At 37.1% G+C, this 23,380-nt stretch overlaps 1 protein-coding gene across 6 annotated transcripts in view; it reads right to left on the bottom strand.

Annotated features, from left to right (window-relative positions):
* The window catches only part of LPIN3 (lipin 3), a 72,878-nt gene that overhangs the window by 12,938 nt on the left and 36,560 nt on the right, over positions 1 to 23,380 (bottom strand). For 5 of the 6 annotated variants that reach the window (XR_005557685.1, XM_039351360.1, XM_039351359.1 and 2 more), the window contains 13 exons: positions 22,298 to 22,498; positions 19,078 to 19,173; positions 18,145 to 18,389; positions 13,520 to 13,627; positions 12,485 to 12,602; positions 10,823 to 11,282; positions 9,116 to 9,215; positions 7,858 to 8,036; positions 7,523 to 7,619; positions 6,264 to 6,333; positions 3,227 to 3,304; positions 2,400 to 2,464; positions 405 to 540 (listed from right to left, as the gene is read on the bottom strand). Coding sequence is in view for 5 of the 6 variants with exons in the window: in XM_039351357.1 (XP_039207291.1) it covers positions 405 to 540; positions 2,400 to 2,464; positions 3,227 to 3,304; positions 6,264 to 6,333; positions 7,523 to 7,619; positions 7,858 to 8,036; positions 9,116 to 9,215; positions 10,823 to 11,282; positions 12,485 to 12,602; positions 13,520 to 13,627; positions 18,145 to 18,389; positions 19,078 to 19,173; positions 22,298 to 22,498 (1,953 nt within the window). In the remaining variant the exon portion in view is untranslated. The remainder of the gene's footprint in view (positions 1 to 404; positions 541 to 2,399; positions 2,465 to 3,226; positions 3,305 to 6,263; positions 6,334 to 7,522; positions 7,620 to 7,857; positions 8,037 to 9,115; positions 9,216 to 10,822; positions 11,283 to 12,484; positions 12,603 to 13,519; positions 13,628 to 18,144; positions 18,390 to 19,077; positions 19,174 to 22,297; positions 22,499 to 23,380) is intronic. The other variant, XM_039351358.1, reaches the window with a different exon arrangement.

Genomic DNA, 23,380 nt, shown 5'->3' on the forward strand with positions numbered 1-23,380 from the left:
AAAATTGGAAGAAAGAGTTACAAATATTCCTTTAGTTTCTTGGAACAAAAAAAGAATGTACATTTTATGAATAAATAAATAATAATACTGTATACCATCTTGGAAAATAATTATTAATGATCAGTTAACAGAGGAAAAATTTGGCCCACAAAACTTCATCACCTACTCATATTTTCAACTACACTTCCAAATTTGCCCCAACATTTCTTAACTTTGAGGGCCAAGTCTGGGCTTTTTTTTTTCCCAACATGCAACTCATAACTGAGAGGTTTGAACAGTAACTGTGAAGTCCACCTAAGAGGAAAGCCAATTAGGTAGTGTGTTTTGGCAGCCCCTTCCTGAACAGAAAGTTCTCTTCTGAGTCAAAAAGGAATATATAGAAAAGAATATTCAAAACTACATACAATTTGATCAGAGGAGAGTCTTAAGGACTTCTTGTAGGTTGGAAGAAATTTCTGTGTGATAACATCTGGCATGGATCTGTCTCCTTGATGGGATGATACATCATCATCATCATCACTGGAGGAATCGTTTTGTATCCTATGGTTCACAAGATCAAAATAAATTGTCAACATAAAAGAGAGTAAGGGCCAAGAAATATGGCTCAGGTCCCATGATGTGAAATAATACTCATTCAGGAAATAAATCCTATACAGTACTTATGATTTTTAAAGGAATAAGGGTTATCACCTAAATTGTTATCACAACTGATATCTTGCCAAATGTATTTATTTTACCACTTATGAACTACCTCATCCAAACATCTTTAGATCATTCAATGCAAAATACTATGACATAGTTCCATGGCAACTCTAATCCTCCAAAGATTGGCAGGTCTAAGAGGGAGTAACAGAAATCAACAGAATGGCTCCCAACTCTGCACACCAAGATAAACATTCTCTTAACATACAACAAATGTTCTCTTCTTCCCATTTCCTGTTTATCTATAAAGAAATCCATAAAACATTGTCACTTCAGTCCAGATATCAGCAAAACTCCATTATGGCCAAACTTAATGATTAGACTAGAGATAGCAACGTATCTATTTTAACCTTGATCAAATAAACCAACTTCTAATAATCTTGATCTTTAGTCTTTTTAAATAATGTTGTAGATTTGATTTATTTTCATTTTTTCCCTTCTCACAAAATTATGCTAAGTTTTAACATACTGTTAAATTCAGTATAGAAAAATTATCCAGTCACCCTGTTGGTTTTTCATTTATGCCAGATTCAGATATCTGCCGAGTTCTTTTGTATGTCCAATCTAGCATCTTTTTCCATATCATTCTTGTAGCCTGTCATTTTTAAATCCATTTTCATATCAGCCTCAGTCTTGTCTGGTTAAATTTGTTTTTCTTCCATAACAGAAATATATATAGAGGCTGACACTCTTAAAATTAACTTCTGGATCCATTGTTCAAAAATATCCTTCAGCATGTCCAGTGTTAAGATATTTTGCTTATTGTGTATTAGGAAGTCAATTTTTCTTCTTTAATTATAGTCTTTAGTTCCTTCTAGTTCCCTCTAGTGTCCAATCTTCAAAGTCTTAAACTATCATTTTAGGAGAATTTAAAACAAAAGCATTTTTTTATGGGAAGGGTTTTTATAATTAATTCAAAAATCTTATTTCAAATCCATCTGGAGGTTTAGTCTATTTATAACTTTTCAAAATCAAAACTGTAATCATCAATTTGCTGTTTATTCTAAAAGATTTTTTTAAGTCTTTAAACTTGCATTTTCTTTTTTTGCTAAGGATAGAAGAAAACTCATATGATGCTATAAAACTTGTTGATCCAAAGGTTCCGAATAGCTGAAAAACACTTAATAAGCAATTTCAAAAACTTATTAGAAAATGAAGTATGCAAATGCAGTGTTCTTTTAAAGGCATCAACTGCAGTTTGAGCAAGATGGCTATTCCCTTATCTTCTACCTAGAGTTCTGATTTTAAGTGAATTAGATGCACAGCATTTTTCATTATTGTTAATAATAATAACTATTAGTTAGCATCTGGTAAACCTAAGTAGAAAGATTTCAACTTGTTTTATTTGTGTTATTTTATTTTTACACAATATATTCAGCTATAGATTCCGGGTCGATAATTAAATCTCTACTCCAGTAAATTCTTCTCTCTATTTCTTATAATCAACAAATTAATTCTCATATTTAAAATAAAATTCTGGTCAAGGAATGGGATGAGAGGGGAAAGAGGGCTAATTATTTTTTCCAAATTGTTAAGGTAAGTTTTAAATGTGGATTTGTACTAGTGAATATTATTTGTCATGGTGAGTTGACATTTTAATCAAAACTATTAAATCTCCACTATAATTATTTATTGAAAATACAGCCATGCCTTTAGTTATGCCAAATTCCATATAATATCAATAAATCACAACTTACATCTGAAGAGAAGTGTCCTCCTGATTATTGCCTACTTTGTTGGACTTCCTGACACTGATTTCATGCTACAGATACATAAAAATATCTTTAGTTAATGTTCCTTAAATATCCATTCAAGCATTAAATCATCTTTCTCCCATTTGATGTTACCTAGATAAGTTGGAATAACACATCCCAGATTTCCCAGTCAGAATGGGAAACCTACCATGTTACAGAAGACTTCATTAAATTAAGGAACTCATCTCTGCTACAAAGGATTGGATACAAAGATACTAGATTTGGCCATGTCTATAAAAGGAGAGATGTACTAGTACAGTGGTGGCGAACCTATGGCAAGGGTGCCAGAGGCGGCACTCAGAGCCCTCTCTGTGGGCACGTGTGCCATTGTCCCAGTCCTTCAGCTAGATTTTATAAAACCTTTTCACTTTAGGCCTCCACCGCCGTGTGCAAAAAAAAAAAAGGTTCAATCAGTCAATTTCAACTTCTCGCAGGGAAAAAAAAAGATCTTGCAAAGTTGGAATTGATTGATTGAACTTTTTAGTCCTATCCAGTCTGCCATTACCACCACAGGTATGCCCACCCAGTGGGCCATGCCCACCCAATTAGCCACACCCAGCCAATGGGCCACACCCACCCGGCACTCAATGATGCATAAGTGGGTTTTGGGTTGCAGTTTGGGCACTCAGTCTCTAAAGGTTTCACCATCACTGTGCTAGTACCTAATTTCATTAGGACTGAGTACACCTGACAAAAGTCCATTTCAACTGCAACATTTTGTTCTGGACATCATAGAGGGATGTTTCCTTTCCATATTGCAATATGTGTACCTCTTTTCGCCTCCAAGAAAACCACCATCTTCCAACTTTCTTGGGCATCTTCTCTTTCATTAATCTATCAACAGTATTCTGAAACCACAACAAAGATGAAAAAATGCTGTGGTAACTTGGACTGAATCCAAAAAGCAGCTCTTACAATCTTAATTAAGAATAGTAATAGTCCACAATTGTTGGATAAGCTCTAATCTCCAAACATGTCAATACCAAATATCTAATTCAAAAATGAATCAACCAGCCCACAACTTTCAATGTTCCCAAGATTAAGATGTCACAGAAGGATATGAGTCTTACTGAAATTGATTCAACAGTGTTAAGAAATTCAGGACAGCAAAAAAAAAAAAAGGAAAGTCATAAGAGGCTTTCAAGCTTCAAGGAAGAACAGCATGCCAATGAAGGCTGACACTGGACTACAGTACAAAGTCTATTCTGTGGAGTCCTTGGTGCTCTCTCAGCTTGGTTGTTTGCTTGCAGATGTTTGATTAACAGACTAGGTAATATCAATGCTAGTAAGTATGAGATTTGTTCCTTGTTTGCATACAGTAGCTTAAGACCCTATTCTGTGGCGGAAATAAGTCATTTACTTAAGAAGGAGGCATATATTTTGAAGTAAAGTAGTAAGGCCTGCTTAAGTTGTATGTGGAGAGCTAAGGTTAGATATTTTCCCACATTGAAGTCAGTTTTCCAAACTGATAACTTGCTAAGAGGCAGCAGACTCTACAGTGTAGAATCTATTATACTGGGCTGTCTCCTAACTGAAAGAGGAAGTATTCTTAAATATTAATTGCCAAGAATCTGACCGTAGAGCAATTTTCCTCAGAAGTAGTTCCTGAAGGTAAACACAGAACATCCTACTTCTTCAGTCATCTTACCATAGATGATTACAGATAACTAAAAGTTCTATTTACCCTCCTGGATTATGCAATTCTGTCATACTTTTTATATATGAAAATAATAGTAGAAAGTGAGGAAAAAGTTGATGGAGGGAAACCTAATAAAATTATGTAATAAGTAGACCAGCTTCCCAGAATTTGATGATAATGCTCAAAGTATTCTTTCATATTCCTTGTTAACATAAGAATATGTTTTATTTGAGGAATAAACCTAATTCATATGTTAACAAGGAACATGAAAGAATACTTTGAGCATTATCATCGAATTCTCGGAAGCTGGTCTACTTATCACATAATATTATTAGGTTTCCCTCCATCAACCTTTTCCTCACTTTTTACTATTATTTTCATGATTATTAATTTTGAAGATATATCATTAATACAGTTTTATATACGGTATGTTTTTCTTCTGTTAAGTAGTTTAGCCATCTAATTTGAAAATTAAAGGGACAATATTCAGATAACAGACTGCATTTTACAACTGAGCTAATTATATTTCCAAAATATATAGCTATCATAATCTCATAGTAAGCTATAATGTCATATTAAATTTAAGTACTTATAGGAGTACACAATATGTGGTTAAATTTGGATTGGTAGTGGAATATGGAAAATGGAATATAACTTCCAATCATAGCATCTAATATTTGAACAGAAAATTGACAGCATGTCCATAAAATATAAGCACCTAATTGGCCAAGTAAATTGTCATTTTTTAAAATTCATCTTACATGTGTGATTATCATTCTCTGGAAATGTGAGAACTAGGATTCATAAAACCCATACAGAAAGAAGATGATCTTAATAAAGGATTCCTGTAATAGCATTCAAAAGCATTAAGACACTTTGGATAAAAGGTTTTCTTCTCAGTAGGCCTGATTAATTAGTCTGATCATTTGGACAGATAATACCAATTAGTTTATTAGGGTAAAAATTGTTTATCTTCCTAGAGCAGCAGTTCTCAACCTGTGGGTCGCGACCCTTTTGGGGGCCGAACGACCCTTGCACAGGAGTCGCCTAAGACCATCGGAAAACACATATTTCCGATGGTCTTAGGAACCGAGACACCGCTCCTCTATCTCCTTGCCCTCCTCTTCCTCCTCCCCTTCTTCCTCCTGCTGCCCCCCAGGTGACATGGGGGGCACTGGGACAAGAGGGGTGCCTGGGGAGAGCAGCCAGGCTGATGGAGGGGCTGGCAGGGGCCACACAGCACCAGCCCCCACCGTGGCTCCATCGGATGAGCGGAGGGCGAGGGCGGGCAGCACGGAGTCCCAACTGGGGCAGCTGCTTCTTCGCACTCCTGCTCTCCTTCTTCCTCCTGCTGCCCCCCAGGTGGCTCAGGTAGGTGCTGTCCCCACTGCAACTCCATCGATGGGCGGAGGGCGAGGCCGGGCAGTGCAGAGTCCCGACGGGGGTGGAAGCCAGGCCAGGGGCAGCAGGAACCCCTGACAATTCAGCTGTGCCACCGCTGCGTCCTGTCCTGCTCCCCCTCCCTGCCCATTTGGCTGAGGACGTGGTGGAGGCAAGCTGCTGTAAGAGAGAGAGAGAAAGAGAGAGAGGAAAGAGAGAGAAACAGGAAAAGAGAGAGGAAAAAGAGAAAGAGAAAGAGAAAGAAAAAGAGAGAGAAAGAGAAAGAGGGAGGAAACAGAAAGAGAGAGGAAACAGAGAAAGAGAGAGAGAAAGAGGAAAGAGAGAGAAAGAGAGGAAAGAAAGAGGAAAGAGAAAGAGAGAGAGAGAGAGAAAAGAGAGAAACAGAGGAAAAGAGAAAGAGAGAGAACTAAGCTCTGCCAGCGTTGTCGCCCTCTTGGCGCTCTCTCTCTCTCTCTCTCTCTCTCTCTCTCTCTCTCTCTCTCTCTCTCTCTCTCCCTCCCTCCCTCCCTCCCTCCCTCTCCCCACCTGGCACTTCTCCAACCAGGCTGGGCAGAGCCGGTGGAGCGGCCTTCCTGCCTCCCCTCCCCCACCAGCTGGATGAGGAACAACATGAGGAACTGTATTAAAGGGTTATGGCATTAGGAAGGTTGAGAACCACTGTCCTAGAGGTTAAGAATCTAAATTACAGAACTCTTTAAATGGTGAAACATAAAAACCTAAATAGGAAATTATACTTTATTATTAAACACAAATTCATATTAACTTACTTTGGGGAGATTCTTTTGGAATGCCTGTAGTGAGAGAACCATAGGAGCTGCAACTGCCCAATTGTAGTATCTACAATTAGAGAGGGGAACAAAATATATATATATATATATATATATATATATATATATATATATATATATATATATATATATATATATAATATATATATATTCAATAATGATGGTGAAAATCAATAATGATGGGTGAAAATGTTGACTCCCGGGCACATTATAGTATTTGTACTTAAAACTCTCCTGGTGAACGTGCTTTATCATGGTTATATATATAATATAATATATATATATATATATATATATATATATATATATGTAGGTCTTTGGTTGTTCGGGTTTTCTCCCGCGTAAAATTGGAAGTGTCTTGGCGACGTTCGATGAAACATCGCCAAGACACTTCCAATTTTACGTGGGAGAAAACCCGAACAACCAAAGACCTAAATACAAATACCCGCGAAAACCTCAGAATATATATATATATATATATATATATATATATATATATATATATATATATATATATATCAGTATGAGCCTGAAAGCAAAGTAATAGAAAAGGATCATCAAGACTACAGAACTGAAAGATGTTGCAGTACAAATGGATGGATATATGTAGATGTGTAAGCACTGAACCAAATTATTTGCTTAAGCACATTACACCATAACAACAGCACAAACCAATGGCAAAGCTCAATGTTTCAACCCAGCCAGATTCAACTAAATCTCATTGTTTCATGAAGTATCTGAGATATTTGTGACAGGCAGCTGAAGCATACTATAAATATGCAGGTATGTGTGTGTGTGTGTTTCATAAACATACAACTGAAATAGGTTTCATTATATGTTTTCATAAAAATCTAAATCTGATTTCTTAGCTAACCTCTAGAAGGAAGCCTATAATAACATTTGCAGTCCAGTCCATGACAAGTCAATTCCAGCTACAATATATTTTCTGCTGTCATGGTTGCTGAATTCAGTTTATGAAAGTGTATGAGCTTCTATTCTCAAATTTAAGTCTTTTGGGGTGGGGAAATAATTGGGAGCCAGAACACATAAGAGGGGAATGCAAGTTCCACCTTCGTACAAAATTCACTAACTCAGCAAAGCAAGCTTTAAGGAGAGCCAAGAATATCATTATTCTCTCAGAATACAACTAGAATTCACTCATGCATACATGTACATGGCTACACAAAGCTCCTTTGGGGAACACACATACCACAAATGAAAATGGCATTCCTACTCACTTCTTTTGGATCTGTATTACCAAATTTGGGTCTTCAAGAATTGCTGGGTTCTCTGCAAACTCCTGATAGGACACTATATGCTTCATAAACTTCTCTGCTAAAATGGAAGGCAATATATTTATATTTCATATTTCTAAACTGCCCATCTCCCTCAAAAAGGAGCTCTTCGGTAGATAATTGTCTCCTAATTTATCCTATAACTGGATATTATTTTTCCCACCCAACAAATAGAACAACTTTATCAAATAGTACTGTAGAATGCCAACTCAAAGTCAGGTCTTTATAAAAACTCTTACAGTACCAAATCGCATTCTATCCTTTGCTTCTAAACATACCATGAGTTAATTCTCCATCATCCCCAAGACCTCCACAGAGAGACAAGTGAATGGGGCTATGTTCTATGGGTTCCAGCAGAATGTCTGCATTGCTGTCAGCAATTGTATCACCCAGTACATGGGAATGAGAGCAGATTCCAGGGTCAGATTGTGCTCGTGGCCAATTCAGTTCAGCATCACTGAAAACCAAATAATAATAGTATGGTATAGGTGTTATTATTATTGTTGTTGAACAACAACAATATACCACGTGAATCCCTATTATTTCTGTAAGGCAAGAAAAATTATGGCATGTTTTACTTATCTGAGGAAAGTTCCTTTTTATTCTCATGTCTGGATTATCTGTTACAGTAAGAGTTGGGAGAAGTGATTTGCATACTATAGAAAGTTCTTCAGAGTGGTTAAATTATGACTCTATCTTTTAAATTATGACTTTATCTTTTAAATTATGGCTTTATCTCTTAAATTCTGGTAAGGAATCTATGGCCCTTGGACTCCAACTTATCTCTAATCATTATCCACAGCCCTTGGATTGGTAGAAATTTGAGTCCTGCAATTTTTGAAAAAAATCACAAGTTTCCTTATTTTTGCTTTATTTATTTATTTATTTATTTATAAACACACACGTATAAAATGTCATCTTACTTGTATTGGATTAATGTTAATCAGCCTGAATATAGACATCTTATCTCACATTTACTGAAACAGTCTGCACATAAATCATAGTTTTATGCCTTATACTTGTGTTATGGACTTATGGAATTCATATTTTCTCTTCTCTAATGTGGTAGTAAGGTACTAAGAACCCAAACTATTAGTTGCAAGGCTTCTGAAGTTGGCCATTGTACATGACTATTGGCAGATTGTAATTATTTTTGAATCAGGACAAACTATCCTGTTCAAAGTCTTTTAAGGGCTTTGATAAAATCTGCTAATATTCAGAAGTAGGGAAGAGAAAGGGAAAAAAAAAACATCTCTAGTAAATACAATTACATTCTTTAGACTATGGCTTAAATTGAAGATTAGAAGAAACTTTGTCATAAACTCTTCCACAATGAAACTTGCTATTTTGGTATATCATGGACTTCCTTTTGATGAATAATTTTAAACAGAGGTTAAGTGACCTTTGGTCATAATTAAATTCCTGCATTTTGCTTTAGTCAAGACATTCAAGGTCCCTTCCTACTGTAACTTGAATTCAATAATTCTAATTTCTCATTTATAGTTTTTCCAAAGAAAGCAGAAACAATAGTCATACCTCTTGGGGAAATAAAGTGCTAATTGCTCCGCATCCAAGTTTGAAAGATCGTCTAAATAAATATCACTAGGTCCCAGATGAGGGTTTTTCTTTATGGAACCTCAAAGAGATTAAGAAATGATTACAATGGCCCTGATAATTTAATGAAGAAACTGTTTTTCTACAGACATTTCTGTAACCATTCACCCTAATAATGAAAAGTCCACCCGCCCCCCCCCCCAAAAAAACCCCTCAGTGAATACCTATATACTATAGAGATTAGTAAATTATTTTTTGGGGGAAAAATCTATAGAACAATTTCATAGAATATCAAGAATTTAGTTAGTAAGGTGCTATCAAGGTGGCTTCAATTTCTGATGACTGGGTTAATACAAAATGGTTAGTATTTTATGTGATGACACATTGCCCAAGGTCAGGTTATCCCCCACTCTTTTATCCTTTGGAAAATAGGTAAAAGCAATCCTCTTCTACAGAGCATTTAGGAACAAATAATTTTAACTCAAAGTCAACAACTGATTTTGTTTTCTTTGGTATTTGTTATACATTTATTGGTTTCAATACTGTAAGTTGTATACAGTCTGACAAGAAAACTGCATAAATATTATTGTAATCAATCTCCTTTTCTCCTTTAATAACCAGAAACATGGACATTATAAAGTCACCTGTCTCATTGTCTGCAAAATAGACTTCTGAATTCAGACTGAATATTCTAAAGTGGCATTCCCATTTGGGGGCTCTTTTTTTATGAATACAAAATGTTAAACAGACCTTTTGCAAGTACAGATAGTTCTCAACTTACAACCACAATTGGGACTAGAATTTTTATTGCTAAGCAAGGGAGTTGTGCCCCATTTTACTTTTTTGCCATAGTTCTTAAGCAAATTGCTGCAGTTGTTAAGTCCATCATGTGATCATTAAAAGCAAATCTGGCTTCTCCAATTGACTTTCCTTGTTACAAACCAGCTGGGAAAGTTACAAATGGTGATCACATGACCTACAGGATGCTGTTAACTGTCATAAATATTTGCTGGTTGCCAAATGGCTGAATTTTGATCATGTGACCATGGGGATATTGTGATGGTTATAAGTCATTTTTTTCAGGGTCATTCTAATATCTGATCAAAAGAGAAGCAACCTAGAATTAAGGAGAAACTTCCTGACAGTGAGGACAATCAACCAGTGGAACAGGTTGCCCCCAAAAATCGTGGGCGCTCCATCACTGGAGATTTTTAAGATGAGACTAGACAATCACCTGTCTGAGATGGTATAGGTTCTCCTGCTTGAGCAGAGGTCTGGACTAGAAGACCTCCAAGGCCCCTTCCAGCTCTATTCTATTCTATTCTATTCTATTCTATTCTAGAATAATTGCTAAATAAATTATTGTAGGTAAAGGACTACCTGCACTTGATTTAGGAGTCTCTATGGTTTCTATAAGTGGGTATGGGAAAGGGTTGGGAAGGATAGAATATACAGTATTGAAGAAGATTAAAAACAGAACATCTTCCCCTATCCTCAAAGTATAAATAATGTTCAAGATTCTTCAGGAGAATGGGAAAAGATTCTGAGTTCCAAGTACATTTGGAAGGCTCCGTTCCAGGTTGATTAATGTAGCAAAAAGAAACATTCCTGTTAGAGTTTGAGGATGCACTTTACACTTTGTTGACAGACCCCTCAACTATACTGTAGTAGCTTTCCATCTCCACTTACTCCTTCTCTTCTCCAGGTTCACCTCTGAATCACTGCAGGGTTCTATGTTTGACAAAGGTTTCTTCAAAGAAGCCACTTCCAAATCTGGATATGTAGTCTGCACATCGGTCTCCTTGATAGAATTTGATCTGTCATCTTCTACAATTGCTGCTGTTACTTGTATATCTCCTGGAAGTCCGTGATCAGTATCCACTTGATTTCCAGCCATGCAAATGGAAGGACAGGGGTCTTCATCTCCCAGAAGTCCATTTCCAGAAGGAAAAACCGGGGTTGGCTTAATTATGGGAGAAGATGCTGTATTATCAGAATCAGCTGTTCCCAGGTCACTTTCTAAGCCAGCTGTAATAGCCACAAAGTGAGTTGTCTTGTCCATAGGGGTAACAGTAGTTGGTTCATTGGCTGCTGTTGCAGAAACATTTGAGACAGGTTTGATTGCTTCTACCCGGTCTGATTTGCTCATCTTGAAAAGGAAAAAGTCTTGTGAAACAGCTCACAAAAGAGACAAAACAAAATGATTTTGGGGACATAATTGTTTTTTTTTTCTTCTAACCCTACAGGTGTTTATTATTACACCATGCAAGCACATGTATACAAGATACTACTGCCAAATGAATAATTTTACTGGAATTCAAACCAAGATTCCAGAATGTTAAAACAATGCAAAGAAATGAAATAACTTTTTATTTATTTTTTTATTTTAAAATTAATTTTAATTTTTAATATTAAAACATTAAATATAATTAAGACTTTCTTGATATATCTTGTTTTATATAAAAAGAGATAAATATCTTCATAAAATCAGGCCCTTTGATTTAAATTACTTTCACTTACAATTATTTGTCAATTTATGATATGTTGATATAAATCAAAAATACACAGTCTGAGTCACAACAGATTCCAAACTTCTGGTCTCATTGATCTTTGTTGAGTGATAGTTGCTGAAACATTTTGCAATTCTGAAGCAAGGACAATTCGAAAATTGTATTATAAACCTTAAATACCTCAATCATAGTACTGATTGACTGAAAGACCACTTATTTCTAGTGGTTTCTGCCCAACCACTAAGAATTAGAAAACTGGACTTTCTATAGATACCATATATTTCTATAGAGCCCTGGTGACACAGTGGTTAGAATGCAGCACTGCGGGCTACTTTTGCAGTTCGAGCCTCACTGGGCTCAAGGTTGACTCCGCCTCCCATCCTTCTGAGGTCAATAAAATGAGGACCCAGATTGTTGGGGGCAATATGATGACTCTGTAAATCACTTAGAGAGGGCTGTAAAGCACTGTGAAGCGGTATATAAGTGTAAGTGCTATTGCTACCACCCCTTCAGGTAGGTCTGTAAACCAATTACAGATTGGGATGGCATAAAAGTCTATTACATCCATCCATCCATCCATCTATTCCCTCTCCCCAGGAAAATATGAAAACCCTGCTGTGGGATACATCTGCCTACCTTGTCCATTTATTTGTGTATTTCAATTCCTGTCTTCACCCCTCTGAAATATTAGATATATATTTAGACTATCCTGTTATAAGGACCATAAAAGCGGTACCAAGCACACGTATAATTATGATAATAATAGAAAACATTTTTGCATCTATTCATATATAAGACATGAAGCTATGCATCCCAGAGATCTTCCTTCATCTATACACACCTCTGGCAGTCTTCCCCAGGACCATTGTAGTTGGGATTCAGATCCAAGAGGTAGTTCAGGATTTCTGATCTCCAATTCAGAGTCGCTTTTTGGAGCAGATGAACAACTTGGAGAAAGGCTGGGGAAGGGAGATAAATCAGAACACTTTTTAGTACTGACAGCAGAGAACACTGGTGATCAAACCTATTGTAGATAAATGCATGATAGAAATCAGCACAATCAAGAAATCATCATAAGAGCTGATGTAATAGATCAGGAAAGAGAAGTTTAGGAATATCAGTAACTTCAGAGAGCAAAATCAATTGAAGGATTAAAAAAAGAATCTGGCTATTTTATTCCTGTTATCTAGGCTGTCCTAAGGAAGGTGCATATCCTTTTCTTTCTTTTTATTCAAGTCTTCCACCATTTTCTTTGACTTGAATCTCCTCACTCCCAATCAATATTATAGCCAAAAGTGATCCAATCCTACTATTTTAAACATATAATATCATCATCACTTCTCTATTAGCTTATGGGACACTTAAAGAGGCCACATCCTTTTCTATAGGCATACAATTGGAGACAAGCAACTGGAAGAGAGTTATCCAAGATCACTTTTCTTCTTTGGCCCATGTATTCCCTGGAAGCTCAGTATGATAGCCTTCCTCTATTTACTCTCCAGATATGCTAGACATCAGTTAAATGTCAAACATAATGTCCAGTTAGACCCCTCAGATGTCATGAACCTCTTCAGAGAGTGCCAGGTTTGAGAAACCTGCTATATTTCAACTCTTCTAATACTACCATGATGACTCCAAATTCCTACATTAGCCAAGATCCAGAGTTCTTCAAATATGTCCAAAAGTTTGGGTGTCTCAATGGAAATTGGCATTTTTCTTTCTTTCTTTCTTAAAAAAAAGCAGATACATCATATCCGAAATGGCACACAGAGGGGATGGTCCTGGATCCATAAATACAACCATAGCATTTCCTGAGTCATACCCTATATTCAAACAGGTAGAATTGTTTGGCTCCTTTGATCTCTACTATATTTACCTCTGCAGGGGAGCTAGCTCTCCATCAGAGTACGGATGTGCTTCTTGAAGTTGTAGAGTCCCATCTTCTTCTTTTTGGACATCTCCAAAGGAGTAGTACAGTGTGTTACTGATGAGGAAAGATAGAATGAAGTTAGGTACAAAAGACACCTGTATGGTGATAGGACATTCTCCTGCATAGACCAAAAAATGCAGTGCTGGCTACCAGCATGGCTGTCTTTAAAAAAGGATTGGACCAATTCACAGAAGTCACAGAAATCAACAGCCATTAGCCTTGACATCAGTGTAACTGCTTCTGAATGCCATCTTCCAGGAGACTAGTGGGTTTCCTTGTGCATTGATTGGCTAGTGTGAGAACAGACTGCTGGGCTAGATGGGCCAGGGATCTGATTCAGCAGGGCATTTTTATGTTCTTGACAGGACAGAGCCTTGTGCTGACTTAATAGCAATAGCAATAGCACTTAGACTTATATACCACTTCACAGTGCTTTACAGCCCTCTCTAAGCAGTTTACAGAGTCAGCCTCTTGCCCCCAGCAATCTGGGTTCTCATTTTACCAACTTCAGAAGGATGGAAGGCTGAATCAATTTTGAGCCGGTCAGAATCAAACTCCTGGCAGTCAGCAGAATTAGCCTGCAATACTGCATTCTAACCACTGCTTCACCACAGCTCTTGTGAGCACTGTGTATAAATATTTCAAGTGATTTGTGACATCAGAGTTAGCTTCAGTGCTGGGAAGCTCTGTGGGTTACATTAGACTTTTAAATAAACAAATGATGGTTGAAGAATGGCCATATGAAGACTACACAGGAGACAGAAATCATAAGTAAAGGTAGTCTTTCACTTATGACTGTTTGTTCAATGACTGCCAAAATCATGATGACACTGAACGAAGGGACCTAAACCTCTGCCTGAACTTACAGCTGCAGTCATGTGATCAAAATTTGGGCACTTGGCAGCATGCAGCTGCTTATAATTGTAGGGGCAGTTGAACTCCCCCTCCCTGCCCACCAGCCTACTATTGGACAAAGCTGTGCCAAACATGGAAGCCTCCTCTTGCCCCCTGCCTACATCTCCCCACTACCATGCCTAAGTCCTCTTAGCTTTGCCTTTTTGTGCAGCTGTTGACAGCACCAAGCTTATACGAGACATAGCCAGGCAGCTAGTGAACAAGATGTTTCTGAAGACTAGAAAGCCACATTCCAGACTTTCTAACCTTCAATAACATTGTGTTCACTAGCTTTCTAGTCAGAAAACTGGCAAGTGCCGATATTTCTGAAGGGTATCTAGTATACACAGGAAGGGGAGGGGAGGGAAGCTCCTGCAGCATACTGGAAAAGGAAGTTCGGATCCTGAAGATCTGAACTTCCTTTCTTGATTCCCTTCAACACAGAGAGGGGAGGGGACTTGCCACATTGGACCAATGGAGGGAAGTTTGGATATTTGGGAATCTGAGCTTTGTGTCTTCAGCCCAGAACAGGAATTCCCCTCTGCACATTACTCTGTTCCTAATGAAACAATTGGGAGAGCTGGGATTGTGGACATTGAGTAGCCACAGTTAAGGTTGCTTAACACAACAACTAACGACCAAAATTCCAGGCCCAATCATGGTTGTAAGTTGATGACTGCCCTGTGAATTTCTAAAGAGAAATGTAAGCTTAACTACTCTATTCTTCTGAAATCTATATGTAAACCAAGCTATAATTATTTGTTTGCATCTGGATTTTTCAACGCAACTTTCTGAACAAAAAATGATAATATCCCAAAAATATATCCAGATAAAAATGCATTATGTTGCAAGAACATGCTTGCAAAATGTGCTTATTAGAAGAATATATTCAAGAAGTTCATATCCTGAAAATTAAAGTTACAAAAATGTATATGAATCTTTTCTGAGAAATTTAAACTAATGCAAAAACAGGATGAAAATAATTTTCAAAGGGAAAACTGAGAACTAATCAGAAAAATGAGAAATGGGATCATACATATATACAACAGATCTTGCTTTTCTAAGCAGGATAAGACTACACATGTAATTCATAAAAGGCTGAATTAATTCTGTTGCTATTGCTTCTATATTCTTGTATAAATAGGAATATTTTAAACAACTCTGTTATTCACACACCAGCTTGTTTCTGATGTTTTATAATCATGGAAGGATGGAGTGGAGAGAAGATGCATGTCTGAAAGGCCAGGCAAAATAATATATTCATGTTTGTATTGGTCTCAAATGATTTTGACCTAGACATTTCAGGTGACTCTTATACTCTAAATGAGGAGTTTTGTCACAAGCACTCAAAATGTCTCAGAGTGTTTTGGGAATGGAACATGCTACTTATGTACAAATATATTCAGCTTTAATTAAACAACTATGCTACTGTGATTTCTACAGTCAGTTGACTGCCAGAATACAAAAGTCTCACTGGGCTCCAAGCTTGAAGGCTTGTTGACTGACGTGGCAGGCAAACTTGCCAACTGATCGAATTCCGGTTCATGACTGCAACCTTGTTCATTTGTTCACTTTAAGTTCACTTTAATGCTCCATATTTTGACAAGTTTCCACAAGACTTTAATTTTAAATTATAAATATATAGCATATAAAGGCAGCCCCAAAACAAATAAAAAGCTCACTACATATATTATGTTAAAGGGAAAAAATCCTGGAAAATTAAAAAGGGTTTCTCTTGCCATTATAATAGCTTCAAAGTAGATGCTAAGCAAGCTTTCCTGGGAAAGAATTCTACAGCCAAAAGCCATGTTCCCCATCACCTCCTTTTGCATTTAAAATGCAAAAAGCAAAACCCAAACCCCAACCGTCTATTGAAACCTTATTTGCAAGGCTAATGTTTCATTAGCTTAGCATTGCTTTCATTGGACAAGGCAAATTCTTAGCACATATCAAGTGTTATCTGACTTATATCTTTTTTCTATGTCACTCGTAAACAATAATATATATCTCTGGATCCTTTAAATTATATGAAAATTTGAACAGACTTGTTTTTAATAGCCACAGAGCCAGTTCTCACTTCTTGTCTTGTCTCAGAAGATCACTCAGCAAATTCAGAGATCACACCTGAAAAGTTGTGCATGAGTAATCTTTAAAATTTCATCAGCATGAATTCATTTGGATTGGGAAAATAACACAAATAGGGAGGGTGTGCCTTCTTATTTGCATTCAGAAAGAAAACACAAAATCTGAGGCATTATTTTGCTTAGACCTACTTGAAAAGCAGAAGGCTAGAGAAATGCCACTCTGTCACCCAGAGATACAAAGCACATTCCATTCCATTCCAACAGAATATATTAAATTGGAAATGCATAAACACTGTGGGAGAAATTGAGATTTTTAAGCACTATATGCTTAAATATCTTAAGTTCAGCATCCTTTCTCCCTGTGTGCCTCATTATTCTGAAATATAGAAAAGACAATCAACCGTGACACAAATTCTTATTAGACAAGACCAAGTAATCTGAAACCTGAACATCTGCAAAAATCCCTTAAAATTCAATAATATATTTCGAGAAAGTTTGATCCAGCAAATTAAATACAAACTGAGAGTTATTTCAAATTGTCAGAGTTTTATCCATCTTCCTGTTCTCCCATCAGAATAGGTAGAAAATGAAAGATTTTCATAAAACCTGTGAGGAATCATAATATATGGAGGACTGATTACATTCAGTTTGGTTGAACATAAATTAGATAGTCTTTGAGCGCCAGTATTGAATCTGCATCTTATAAAGATGACCAAGTGTGCAGTGGTTTTCCATGGATTTCCTTTCCAATAAAGCTATGTAAATTTCATAATTAAAATCAGAGAAGACATTTCTATCTGAATTTAGGGCAAGCAACTAAACTAAAAATCTTACTGCCATTGAAGCCACCCTAATTTTAGAAGAACTATTTATTTTGGTAGGTTTATTTTTACATCTTTCATTCATTTATTGATTTCAGACTAGAAACAAACTCTTGGAAGTTAGCAGGCCAGTTTATTTATACATTTACTTTCACAGAACTAACAGCTGCTTCATACTTCCCTCCTAACTTGCTTTTTCAATATGTCAACTGAAATATTGAATACAGATGGTCTTCGACTTACAACTGGTTACTTGTTCTAAGTTACAACAGACTTTGATACTTATGACCCAGTTCTGAAGTTCTGAAGACTGCCCCACCCTGCAGTTATGTGACCACCTGTTGGGCACTTGACAACTGGCCTGCATTAATAACCATTTGCAACATCCTGTGGTCCCATAACTTTTTTTTACATTTTTGCCTAAAATCAGTATTTACTCCTGGTTTTCAGCAAAACTGGACCATAGAAAACCATTGGATCACTTTGCAATAAAAAAGATAGTAAAATTGAATTAATCACAGGGGTAACCTGCTTTATGAACATCACAACTTATAACATGCAGGTTTCATTATGGTTGCACCTAGAGGACTGCCTTATAAGTAAAACAAGGGCACGAGGTCCAACAGATCAGCAGCTAAGTAAGAAGGGGGATAAATTTGGATAAAAAAGATTCCAAGTTCAATACCTGCCATCTGCAATTTAAAAAATCTCAGCAACAGTAAACTTTTGAAGACAAGGCAGTACCACTGCCAGTTTGGTATAACACTCTTACTTGGAAATCAACAATTTTCGCTTCTCCTCCAGAGATTTCTCACTCTCAGTCCCTTCTTCTTCCGATGTTGAATCTGCAGATGATCCTCTTTTCTTTGGCTTCTTCTTGCGCCGTCTTTTCTTACGAGCAGCTGTATCTGAGCTCAAGCCATCAGAGTTGCCATATAACTTGGCAGATTTGGCCACAGCATCTATGCTTTTCTCAGAGGGGATGGGAGATGTACACAAGAAGCTTGGGATTCTCTCCTGGGAGACAGATGGCACAAATTTGATCAGTTTCTCAGCCAGGATTGAGTCAGGTTTAAGCCTCAACACTAGGCAAATCAAACTGCAAACTTGACACCAAACAAAAACCAAGGATTGCAGACTAGAAGACCTACATGTTCTGATTTTACAAATCCAGGAAACTAAGAACTATAGATAGGTGTCACCCCATGCCTACCAATTAGTCAGGGAAAAAGCAACTTCAGGAGCTAGACTTTCTCCCTCAACCATATTTTTTTTACATTATTAACAAACACTTGGAAAAGATTTTAAAATATTTGTTTCTTGGGATTAAATAAAAAATGCAGAAGATACTACATCTCATCAACAATTATTTTGAAATTTCATCCTTTTTAAAAAAATAAAAGATGAACTGTCAAGTCCTCAGTTCAACGATGAGCATATTTCTTTGAGGATTCACTTGGTGGATATTTCAGAAGGGAAGGTTGCAGTGATGTTCTCATGTTTTCCCAGTGAAGAGCAATCCCTAGCAAAATCTGAGAAATCAATGAGAAATCTGGTATTTTGGTAAAAGGGATAGGTGGGTGTCACACAGCTGAACTGCATAGATCTTGAAGTTACCAAGGTTGAGAATCAGTGGTCTAGCCTACTAAGAAGTATGTCTGAAAGAAATGCCTAGATGCATATTTATGCCCTGTAAGTAGCCCACCTTTTGTTCTTCTGATTCCTGGACAAAAAAGGCTTCACCATTATCACCCAGCTTCATATGAAGATTGACTGGCTCTCCATTGATTTCTATGTCAACCTAAAAAAAAGGAAAGGTTAAATTATTTTAAGCCTAGGAAACCATTTCTGAAAAATTCCAACCATTTCCTGTATCAGAAATTGAGAGCAAAAAAAATGGATCTGGTCCACATACAAATAGACAGATCAAAGTTTAAGTTTATTCAGCAACATTTCTTTCATGTTGCTATGAAAGTCAGAACTAAGATATCAATGTTAATTTTGTGTCTTTAAAGAGGAAATACATTTAAGGTGTACTTTTACAGCCAGGATATATAAAATGTCAAAATAAATAAGAGCATGCTTACTTTTTAAAGAAATCCACAAAAATCTATGGATTTCAATCAAATTTTATTACAGATTTCTTTACAAAACAAATAGATTACTGCAGGGGGAAAAAGCCATGGAGATGTGCAGATGAAAATGTTATGGTGTAGAAAAGAAGCCTTTTGTCAGTTACTACTAGTATCCAGGTTGGATCTGAATTATCACCTTTAGAGATGATGTTCCTTGCATAAATACTGATGTTCCTTGCATAAATACTAATCCTTGCTTCACCATGGATTTGGCAGTGTCCTTAAACCCGCCACCTCCAATTTAATTAATGCCACTTTCCAGATCCATTTTCTGCTGTGGATGTTCTCCCTTTCTTCATTCTCCCTTTTATCAGTAGGAATAACAGATTTCAACATAACAGGAAACGGTTAGAAGATTAAAAGTACACAGACCAGTTTAAAAATACCTGGCGCTGTAAATGGCTCAAGAGACAGACAACTTTGTGCAATGTACGTCATTCAACAGATACACAAAGGACTTCACATCTAATCCAAAAATATCAGAAGGCAATATACTTACTTTCTGATTTGAATTACTTACTATCCCTTTTATACAGATTTATTTAGCATAAATAGTTAGTTCTAATTATTCAAATAATAATTGTTCTAAGTATTACGAGGCTTATGTTATGGAATTGTAGCTGGCCTCTCCTTATTCAGTTGAGGAAAGAGTTTGAAATGTATTTTTTAGCCAACCCTTTATAATTTCATTGTTCATGGTTGCTGATTTTGATGCTGTAGTTGGTAAATGGAATGTTGTTGTTTGTATTATAATTCAATAATCTGCCAAGAACTATTAGGATTGAGTGGCATACACATTCAATAAATAAATGTGGCTTTAGTAGTTGAGGCTATGTAAATACAATCTTATCATTCTGCTATATATATATATATATATATATACCATGATTATTGTGGCATAGTCGACAATAATATGAGGCATGCTGAATTTTTCACAGCTAAAAAGTAAATGGGAATGGAAACTATTCAATTTGTTTTATATGTATTGAACATTTTCAGAGACTAGTGAAAAAAATGAATTGACAATCCAGGATATGAAATATTTTTGCTTTCCAGATATTTTAGCATAGCTGCCATAATCACTTTCTATAGTGATAGTAATCATTCATTTCAGTTTGGATAGTGAGATAGGCAGTATATAAATTTAATAAACAAACAATCCTTGCCAGCCAAAGGAATTCTGGTTGAAGGCTGAAACACAAAAATTGGGACGATTATTAGATTATTTCACAAAATCTTTGTATCATGGATAGTACAAAGATTTGTGAATATGCCCAGTGGCTATAGGCTTTTGCTTTCTACTCTAAAGAGAGTAAGTATCAACATACAGCTCAAGAATCCAAATAAAACTCCAGGTTCATTCCATTTCCAAAAATCTTAGTGTTTATTGAATGCACAGCACAGTAATGTCAAAGCAAAACTAATTCTAAAGTTCCCAGACACCAGTTCATAGAATTAAATAATATTTCTCTGGCCAAACCCCCACCCTTTCATGTAGTTCATGTAAACAATTTCACTTTGTTATGGGAACTGTCTGCTTCCTCTCCACACCTGCTGCAGTGTCCTTGGAAAGGTTTCACACTTTCACGGTCTTCAGTAGAATCGTAGAGATTTCGTTTCTCCATCTAACCCAGCAGTTCTCAACCTGTGGGTCAGGACCCCATTTGGGATCAAATGACCATTTCATGGGGGTCACCAAACAACGCAGTCCGCCATTTTTTCCCCTTTTCCTTAGCTGTGCTACTCCCTTTTATTCTATTGGCTTTCAAAAGCCAATAGGAATTGTCCAGGCTGTCTCTGCCCTGCTGAGCCCGCCAAAAGTCCCATTCTGCAAACGGTGCTGCAAGTTGTCTGCAGCGAAGGTGAGCTGTCTGGAAGTTTCCACCCCTCCCTGCTAAGCAACTACTAAAAATGTAAGTAAAAGAGGGCCAGGGGTTGGAGGTGGGAGGCTGGCGGGCGCAGGGAGAGTTGCTGGCGTGCGTGGGGCCCGGCGGGTGCCTTACCTCCCTTGGGCTGGGCCAGCTGGTGGCCCAGCCAGTGGTCGGCCTGCACCATCTCTGCCGCTTGCCAGCTATGCCTCAGCCGGCGCAGGAGGCGGCACCACGCATACGCGACGCTCCCGGGCAAGGAAAGTCCTCAACTTACGACCGGTTGGGTAGTCCTCGACTTACGATCGGTTGGGGGGTCACGGCATTAAAAAGGTTGAGAACCACTGATCTAACCAATTCTAAAACAATACCTCTCCCCCTTAATGTAATGGCAAGTTGAAACAAAGAGGCATGTAGCTGCCAAAGTTTCATTTTTGATAATGAGTGGATGGACATCAGTTGTATATCATAATGAGGCTTACCATACATCTTGATTCCATTGAGCAACCAAAGCTGGAGCAATTTTTGAAAGAACATTTCCTAAAAGGCCATAAAAGTGCCAACTTTCCCTGTGTAAGCCTGCTTTGTCCCAGTTTAACAGCCTGAAAAACCTAATTATTTTACTTATTAACTTGCATCCTGCCAAATTAAGACTGTGATCCTTAATACACAATCTAAGAAGTGTGTGTGTTTGTGTGTGTGTGTGTACATCCATCTATCCTTCCATCCATCCATCCATCCATCCATCCATCCATCCATCCCCACATACATATACAATATATGTATTGTATAACAGAGAGAGAGAGAGAGAGAGAGAGAGAGAGACAGAGAGAGACAGACAGAGAGAGAGAGACCCTGATGGAGTTCTATTTAAGTTGTAGAAAGTTATAGCATTAGCTGCTACACATCTGGAACCACTTACCACTTTTTCACTGGAATGCAGAACTCGCAGCTTCCCAAAGCGCACGTGGAAAGGTGAGCAACATAAGGAGCCATCTGGTTGCCTTACCACAATGACATCAATGCAGCCCGTGAGGGTGGCTGGATTCAGACCCCTGTACAGCTCCTTCACCGTGCCAAACACAGTTTCAGCAATCTGGCCCACATAGTTCATTGTCTGAGTCTAGGAGGAGAAAGAATAACAAACAAAACCCTACAATAAAACATTAACTGTAGTCACAGAGTTAGACTGTGTCTCTCAACAACAGTTTCTGAGGTTAAGAAACTGTATCCTTTCAGATATAAATGAAATGCTAAATGCTTCCATCTCTCACAAATTCTTGCAAGTTTTCAACATTATTCCATAGCAAAAACCTTCTCCAGATGTCAAATACCAAAGTCAACTTCAGGTTGCATCTCCCATGCTTGGTTTCTTTCTTATTTCCCTGTCCCATTGCCCCACAAGGTTCTTTTACCTTATCCTCTAACTTATTATAGGTAAGAATAATTAAAATGGTAAATAAGCAGTCTTAGCCAGTTACTCTCCCCATCCGCATTTTACCTTGGCTGCTTCCATTCATCCAGGGCAAGGGAGTCACTGTTTCAGCAAATGCAAAGATTGGAGAACAGAAGCCACTTATCTTTAGCAAAGTTTTGACATGTGCAAATCTGAGATACAAAATTATAAATATCCTGATTCCTGATGGTTGATCAGGAGAAAATATGAACATTTTGTTCAGTTCATTTTCTAGCTATAACTGTTTGTGAGTTGCCTCTTAAAATATTGGTTTTGTCATCCTTGATCTATATAAATAGATGTATTCTTTAAAAATATTTTTTAAACTCTGGTCTCATCAAAATCATTTTTTGTTGTTTCCTAAAATTAAATTAACTAATTAAAATCAATTGATTGGAACAGCTCTGCTTTTTGGCTGTTTTTAAGCACTAAACATCTGAGAAAAAGCCTTGTTGGAACAAGATTTGTTGGACTAGAAACCTCCAACATCCCTTCCAACCCTATTATTCTATACTCTTAAGATCCTAAGCAATAGAATCTGTACAGAAT

This window comes from Crotalus tigris, unplaced genomic scaffold (assembly GCF_016545835.1).
Source record: "Crotalus tigris isolate CLP2741 ecotype Arizona unplaced genomic scaffold, ASM1654583v1 scf7180000018371.15429387391:27106975, whole genome shotgun sequence".
Lineage (NCBI taxonomy): Eukaryota > Metazoa > Chordata > Lepidosauria > Squamata > Viperidae > Crotalus > Crotalus tigris.